This window comes from Limulus polyphemus, unplaced genomic scaffold, assembly GCF_000517525.1.
Source record: "Limulus polyphemus unplaced genomic scaffold, Limulus_polyphemus-2.1.2 Scaffold1222, whole genome shotgun sequence".
NCBI classification, from domain to species: Eukaryota; Metazoa; Arthropoda; class Merostomata; order Xiphosura; family Limulidae; genus Limulus; species Limulus polyphemus.
The window spans coordinates 76,192-85,015 of record NW_013666832.1 but is presented as its reverse complement, the minus strand read 5'-3'; the positions used below and the strand labels follow the sequence as shown (position 1 = coordinate 85,015).

At 36.2% G+C, this 8,824-nt stretch overlaps 1 protein-coding gene across 5 annotated transcripts in view; it reads right to left on the bottom strand.

Moving 5' to 3' along the window:
* Positions 1-6,116: 6,116 nt before the first annotated feature.
* Positions 6,117-8,824, bottom strand: part of LOC106462673 (sulfotransferase family cytosolic 1B member 1-like) — a 40,748-nt gene continuing 38,040 nt past the window's right edge. For all 5 annotated transcript variants that reach the window (XM_022389994.1, XM_022389996.1, XM_022389995.1 and 2 more), the window contains exon 7: positions 6,117-6,834. In XM_022389994.1, the coding sequence (XP_022245702.1) occupies positions 6,143-6,834 (692 nt within the window). In that variant the 3' untranslated portion in view covers positions 6,117-6,142. The remainder of the gene's footprint in view (positions 6,835-8,824) is intronic.

Here is an 8,824-nt window from a genome sequence, read left to right as displayed (position 1 = left end):
TGAATATAACTTTACCGATATACTTATTTTCAACAGTCGCTCTATAACAAACGCTATAACAATGAATGTTAACCGAAGTCAGCTTTGTACCAGGAGACAAGGTGAGGTTGTACAATCCAAGGAAGTCCAAAGGGAAGTATCCTAAGTTGTCTTCTCCATGGGAAGACCCATACGACACAGTGGATCGTCTCTCAGAAGTGACTTTCCGGGTAAAAATGTGGTCGGCGAGGTAAGCCAAAAGTGGTGCATGCCAACAGGCTTTGGCGTTATCATGGTCCAGGACATTTCAGTTGGAACGAAGTGGAAAACAGAACAAATGACGCTGCTGAAGACGTGCCACCTGAAAAAGCCACCGTCGAAGAAGAAACTCTACTCGGTTTTGAGAAGGGAAACAGTGAAGCTCTTGATGAAGTTACTACCACTGATGTGACTGTTATCAACGATAGAACATTTACTGATGAAGCAGATGAACCCCACATGAAGCAGAAGCCAACGAGACGGAGACCAGTATGGAAGAAGATACGTCCCGTAAAATTAAGAGACTTTGTTGAATTGTAATTTTGTGTTCGTAATTCTGTACATTTTAATTAAGTTATTGTTATTGGTTTATTGTATGTGGTTATTGTTCGGGACGAAAAATACTAAGGAGGGGCAGTGTTGCGTCAGCGAGGTCACGTGACTAATGTCACGCCACCCCGCTTTCTAGAAATATCCTGTTCCTTCGTGAATGCCCTAGCATTTACTAGATTGGGGGTAGCTGGTATATATAGCATGGTCACGGCGTGACAATGTGTGTAGGTAGTGAGTAATTGAACTGCAGTGAGAGAGTATTGTTGAACAATTTGTTATAGCGCGACTGTTGAAATTAAGTGTATCGTAAAGTTGTATTCGGAAAGAATAAACCACTTTTATTTAAGAAAGGACTTGTGTCGCTAAAGTTTCGTCGGAACGAATTTACGGAAAATTAACTAACGACTGGAGGCGTAACAATATAGTTATCTTGATCATATTGTCTTTATATGACCCATTAAAAAGCTTAGAGGTTGTAACGCACGTTCGTTTATATAAATATCCTTACTAATTTTGCATTATACCACGAGCAGACTTTAGGTGACTATTACCGAAATAACGTGATGAAAAGAACATAAACAGGAAAAGACGTCTGTCGGGTCATTGATGTTTGAATGAACAGGATGTACGTGTACTGGGATTACATATACGGAGAAAAGAGAAGCTATACGCAAGATTTAAAGTACAAACTCATTCAGTGAAACGAAAAGTCTGTTGTTGACTTTAGTAAAATAATTTCAATGGAGAACGTAATGTTAAAAAAAAATCCTATGAATCTTGGCCTAGGTTACTATAATGACATTGACACTTTTTGTTTTTACAAATGTTAGTGTAGATATTTCGTTCAGAGTAGTACAAAGTTGAATAATTCTACTCTAGCACAATCTATTCCTTACGGAGTCATTTGTATTGTAAAACGTAATTTCCGGTAAACTCTATTACAAGTTTCCAATGTCACTTATATAATTCACAACAGTCTTGGTTCCTTGCCAAAATGTTTGGTTGATTCCTTCTTTTTTATTAATGAATATCATGCACGATAATTAACGAACATCTAACTAAGGCCCTTTTGCTTTGGAATACTTAAACAATTCTACACGCCCATAAAACTTGCTCATTATTAAGTTAATGATTATACCAGGATAGTTAGCTTCTCATCATTACCATTTACATAAAGTTTGTCTTTCACTACATACAAGTTTTAGTTGAGTTCAGATTCCATTTAATTATTGGGCATTTATATATTCCTATCGATGTTTTGTTAAAACAATCATTTTGATATATTGAAATGAATTTTGTGTTCGGTTGTGCGAACGTGTAATTCTAAAGCCGATTTCTGCCGACCCTAACCTCCATGTTTCTCTACTCTCAAAATTTCGTTTTGTTTTATCCAAATGTGCATGATTACCAGAGCAAGTAACGTTGTAATTACCTTTCTGGTTTTCAATAGCCTTCTGCGCATTACTTGCCATCTGGGTAGCGCGCAACTCAAATATTGTGAACAAATGAATTGAGTTTAATATTTCATAAAACTGTTCGTTATCATTAGGAAATAGGTTAACGCGTCAACCATATAAATTTAGTAAGGGGAAAGAAAAAAAAGTCCATTGGAAACAGTTATTCTATTTCTTGTAATCGTGTTTGGTCAAACAAAACTATTTATTTCATTTAAAGGAACATGAAGAATGCTGTCATCAGAATGAAGTTGAAATATCGGCTTTAGTACTACGTATTCACACAACCAACCACACGGCTTTAGTACTAAGTATTCACACAACTAACTACAAAATTAATTTCGACCAATCCAACATCATTGTTGAACCAGTATTATTCCATCAACGCAACAGAAGAGAATGGACATATTTAAAAATAGAGAAAAAAAGTTCAACTGGATGGTCATTATTTGCGTGTAAAATTTCATGTTACAAGTTCTTCGTCTGTCACCCCATAATTTTGTTCCAATGTACAAAAAACACATTAAATATCAAACTTCATCCATTTTGGACCACGTTTAAAGGTTGTTCAATGAGTTTCATGATCTAGAATGCACTGGCCCGGTATCATGTGGTATAAAAGCATATTTGTTATGTATTATAAATAATCTATTTAAAGCCTATTATTATCTTATTACACATACAATGGTATAATTACATGATGTTTATTTATACGATATTGTGTGGTTAGCCACTTTTGCAATATTATTGTTTCCTCTTTGCTGTTAGCAAAGCGTCTTCTATGATCCAGCAGAACTTGTTTTTTCTTTGTTATGATGAGGTTCTGCTCGTCAATAAGGGTCATATCCCTTACAACATTTAAGTGTTGAACTGTCTGTAGAGTCTCCTTGTAGTCCTCTCTAAGCTGCCATGATTCGGGGTCATAATCCATGTAGAATTTCGAGGCACTTGAAGAAGTCTGTTGTAGTCTTTGTGGCAAAGTCTTCAATTAAAATGTCCTCGGATTTTCTGATATTCAACTACATGTATCTTGGAGGTTCATCTATGCCTTCCTTCCCATTTAGAACCTTTACTGTTGATCATTTTGTCTCTGTAGATACAGCTTAATGAAAGAGTGCCAAACCAACGAGTTCCTCATTGTCATACTATAGATGTCCAGCAAAGTTTTGACAGGCAGATTTTGAAAGAACAGAATTCACATTTTTACGCTTAATAAGACATTGTAGGAAATTAAGATATAGCGAGAGGCAGAAATGGCATCAGGAACAATGAGCCATTCCCGAAGATAGACTCAAAGATGTCACGGAGCTCTCTTTTCTTACGGTTATTAAGCTTAAACAGTACCATAAACATCCAGATTTTGAGGGCATATAATGCTCTCGGGTTTTGTATAAGGTCGCGATTTTTTACAGTAAATGTCTGCGACTTATTGATGATAAATTTCAACAATAAACGGAGAGTACACAATCCACTTGTTTTAAAATGATACATTAAAAACAAGTCAAACGTATATACAAAAATTCGTTACACTATTGGTTATCACAGTTGTATTCAGAGCTTTAAATAATTGTCTCTTTTTCGTTAAAGTCCACACAGGCTGGTTCAGTTACTTTAGAACATTCTTCTTCTTTATCTCGTTCTTTATAAATCGCCCGTTATAGCTAAACTCACACGCAGTCTAACTTCACTTTTCTTTCACAAACTTACTTCCTCTCTGCATCTTCACAGAAAATATAGTAACAACAATATTACACATAATAAGAAAAACTTAGAAGCTTCGAGTCAAGATGACGTCAACAATATTACAACAGCCTAGTAAAACAGTTAAATTGCATACACAACGTTCGACTGGTACACAGTTACATAACGAAACTTGTCACAACTGTCACTTTAAAAATAATTAACTTTTAACATTCTTGTTACAAAAACTAAATAATCATTACATAAATAATAACTCTTAAACTGACCAGTCTTGTATGTCCAATGAATGCCTTGACCATCCATTGTACATGATGCAGTGCTCTAGGTGTTATAAATTGAACTCTATAAGGAGGGATGCCACCAAGAAAGGTTATGACTAGTTCGAGAAGCTCTCAATAATCATCTCCAGGTGGGCTGATCTGAAGCCGTTTTGTAGCAAACTCAATAACGCTGTCCTTAATTTCTTCTATGGCTCTGTTACTTCACCATGGTCAGCTGCAGCTGGAATCAATTGAAAATTGCATATGTAGACCACAAGAAAGCCCCATACAGACTTTGAAAACACATGCCACGACAAGTTCTAAGATATGATGCTAACTTGCCAAATACAGAAGATGCTTGTTTAATCTTCTTTGTTCTAACAGCACACACGCTCCATTTCTACGACCCGTGCTGCTAGCTGTTGTATTGAACCAAACTGTCTTTAAATGATTGATGACTTCACACTCTTCCAGCAATGTGCAACAGTTGAAACTTGCGCCTCTCCAGTGCTACAAATCAACTTTAGAATACTTTGGAACATCCTAGAATACGCAGATATAATGCGAGCAACAAGTTACTTAACACAGATAAAATTTGTTGCGAATTACTTACGTATTGGAACAAAATGAGGATACGAGTATCGTAAGCCAAAACTTCAAAATAAGGACCACACTAATGTTCCATAATAAAATTGGATCCGAATCAGTTCCAGATATAGAAGGGGTTCAACCGATTCAATTACATGGGGGGTCTGAATTTTGAGTCATCCTTGGAAGGGGACATCATAGGGGCCTTAATCCGGCCCTGATCTGAACTCAATCCTGTTTAGAGTTGACGTTGGCCCATTTGGATCGGTTTGAACGTGAACGAACAACACACTTTAGCCACAGACAAGCTTGACTTGTCGAAACTAATTGTGTTTTTATATTTTGTTAAGTTTTTAAACACACTAGTGCATTGTTTTTTGCAATAGGTATATATTATGTCACCATATAAATACAATGATTAGGTATGCCCATTATTTAAATTGTTCGCCTAGATTCTTTGTCGTTTACGCTTTTTTTTTATCCAGTCACGTGCTTGTATTGATGCTTGTCCCTAACATTTTATCTCGAGTTGTAACAATATTCTAACTTCTATCAAACGAGACAGCACATATTGTTCAAGCTTAACTTAGGTACTTACAACGCACACACTCACTGTGTTCATACGAGCCAGATCATAGCAGCCCCCTCTATTGTTTAAGCTTAATTTACGTACTTATATATTATTCTATGTACCAATTATTTTGAAATAACACACCCCCCAAAAAAAATTATGACAAGGCCAAAACAGCAATATTTATTGTTTCAAGTTCCGCAGAAGTAAAATTTTAACAACTGCAACAAGTCAATATATTTAATGGTTTTCAACATCCACAACTCTTAATATATAACAATAAATCTTCTTTACAGATTTTCCCAAACATTATAAAACATTTTACAGGGACAGAGAAGCGTGCTTTACTAGCCTGTGATTAAGAGCAACTCTAATGAGATCTACACACACACATATATAATTAACACACGTTACTTTGCGAAATTTAACTTAATTTGTTATATTGTTTCAAGCGCCATTTTATTTAATCTACACAGCTTTAGGCTTAAGAATTTTAACGAGTAGTCTACAAAAGTGCGATTGAATCTTTTCTACATTAATAAGATATTTACCACTAACAAACCAAAAATAACAATTACAAAATAATTTTAATACAGTGTTTTCATTATTAGAAAACCAACTTCGTATTTTAACGAATACACATAAAAAGCAACAAAAAGATCAGCGTAATACACTAATTTTAAACACCTCAGTGCTTATGAATGTTTTATTTTAAAGCCAGTTTAATCGATCAGTGAGATGATGCCGTCGATACGTTTAGTAACACTAACTAACCGTAATTTTTCGACTAACATTTAGTTTATTATATTTACAGACATATACCATTCCTCAAACTTGTCCTTAAGGAATAGATATTTCGATACGAGTTTTGTGATAAATAGTTCAAGCAGAAGCACGGGAATGTGAAGGCACTATGCAACATAATGCGCATGTAATGTGGCTGTACCTGTCTCAACGCTTTTTCTAAACACGTATCAACTGCATGGCTGTCCTCTGCCCTAAATAACAAGGTCTAAGGTGAGAGGGTCAGGAGTAATATACGGATCTAAGGGTGCTGAACCGCTCATTGAGTTTCTGGACCTTAGTGTCGACTCCAACGATCTTTTGGAGTCACTGAGATTTCTCCGTTGATTTCCGTAGATCACACCTTTATCATTTTCTGCGAAGCTCCTTTCTTTAACTCCACTGTATAGACAAGACTTCACACCTTTCTTTAATTCATACTTTTGGGCTTTTTTTATGGTCTTGTCAGCTTCAGATTTTGATTTCATCTTTTCACCGTTAAAGTCGTCGAACTTTTGATCGATTACAATTTCAGAGCCTGGACATTTATTTGTTGTTCTTTCGGCCTCTTTATTTGGACTATCAACGTGGGTATTAGAAGAGTCCGTTTCGTCCGTACATAATACGACATCAGGTGACATGCTAACATCAGTGGTCGAAGGCCCGGTTTTCTGTTCATTTGTTAACTTTTTATCTTCACCAAAACCCTTTGGAAGATTACCGTTTTCTTTATTGGTATGTATTTGACACGGAAGGATAATTCGACCATAGGTTTTCATTCGTTTGAAGGCTTCTTCTGGCTCAAACACAAAGTCCAACCCAGACCCTGCCATTTTCTCCTTGTATACTGTCTCGAACTCTTGGTTTTGATCGTCTGTGAAATAATTCTTCCAATCTCCAATGATACCTGGAAAGAACGAAATATTTTTAGACTATAAAAATATTACTTTAACTCGTTATTGATATAACCAACTAAAATTGTTATTAAAAGGCCGTTCTTTGAGTTACAAGATGTTACGTGGTTGTTATATTCACTGTTTGTCCTTAAGCCTAGATCAGACACAATACTGACCACAAGGTTCACTGTTATGTGTATTAATGTTCTGATCAGCATGTAATATGTCAAGTTGTTTAATGTTCACATTACATGACCAGTGGTGAAAAACATCGACGTTTCTCTACGATACAATACGTAATATATTTTGAATTTAAAAAGTTCGTTAAATTAGATGAATTCCCGAGTAAATTTTGGTGGGTTTACATTATGCTTAAACTACCATAAACAGAGAGGGTTCCTAACTAGTGAAATAATGCAATCCGTGCTCTCTGGTGACTGAGCTGCGATTGTTGGCTTGGTCCTGAAATATGAGTTCCTTTAATTCATTTCAATGCTGAATGAACTCTAAAAAGGCTCGTCTTCAGACGTTATTCATAAATATGTGCAAAGTTCGAGAAAGATCTGCTAAGTAATTCTGAAATGCATATAGCAGCATATTAGAAACATGAACTAATCAACACGTCTAGGGGAGGTTTTGTCACATTAAACTCTAGCACTAGGCACCATGTGAAAATATATCAGGCCTCACTTGGAACAACAAACAGTAGCATTCAATGTCACATTAGACTTGAGCACTAGGCAACATGTAAAAATATATCAGGCCTCACTCGGAACAACAAAAAGTAACATCCAATGTCACGTTAGACTTCACCACTAGGCAACGTGTGAAAATATATCAGGCCTCACTTGGAACAACAAACAGTAACATTTTGGTGTGCACCATCTTACTCCTGTGATGTATTGAAACCATAGCTTTTCTTTTCTGATGGAAAGTCGTTGAATACATAATTAAAAAGAGACGTTTAAAACTAGAAATCCCATTTCCTCAATTCTGAGCAAAACATAAAAGTTAACATTTTCTTAAACTGAAAGTGTATTTCCAATAGTACTTGTCTCCGCTGACACTATAGCTATTTCTCGATCTCCGGGGTTTCCATTCTTTGCCCATCTAAGCATTGAAAACACTTGCTCCAGTTTTTTATACCCCACTCGAATGCCCTAAGCAAATACTAATTTGCATCTTTCTCCACCTACTTCAATGCTCCCTCTATCATGGTGCTGTATATAAGTACCTCATTCAGATAATGTAATCACTTTTTCAAGACATAAACCGGAATTTAGGACGGAGTGAGGGCGGGAGAGTGTCAGTGAAGGTAAGTATTATTGGAAGTACAGTTTTAGTTTAGGAAAATGTTAACTTCCAAAACATACTTACCACAGACAACACTATAGCTAGAATCCCACATCGAGAAGGTGGAGGGGGCCGGTGCAGGCATAAACCATACAGAAAGTGTCTGTATAGAACAGGAGTGTACCAAGATAAAAATGATACAAGAGTGGTGGAACTGCACTACATCCAGAACAAGCATGCTCTTCACTAGGAACTCAGTTCTTATAACAAAGGTTGAATAGAATACGAGTAATCGTCAGCATAGGCCAGCCCCAACCAGATAGCCGAGATTCCACTACTCGGGGTTGAAATTAAGGGGTCATAATACCTATATTTCACGTTGGTGGCTAGGACTATTGGACTGCAATATTATATATACTGTTACGTCTCCGTTAGTTCGTTAATTTTCCGTAAATTCGTTCCGACGAAACTTTAGCGACACAAGTCCTTTATTAAATAAAACTGGTTTATTCTTTCCGAATACAACTTTACGATACACTTAATTTCAACAGTCGCTCTATAACAACGCTATAACTCACGTCTCACGTGGCCAACAATATTCTATCCGCATACATTCAGTTACTCGTTACCTCTACGTCGTATCGTGGCCGGTCTTATATAAACAAGACTACACTATATCTAGAAAGATCACGAGATTTAAGGAAAAGA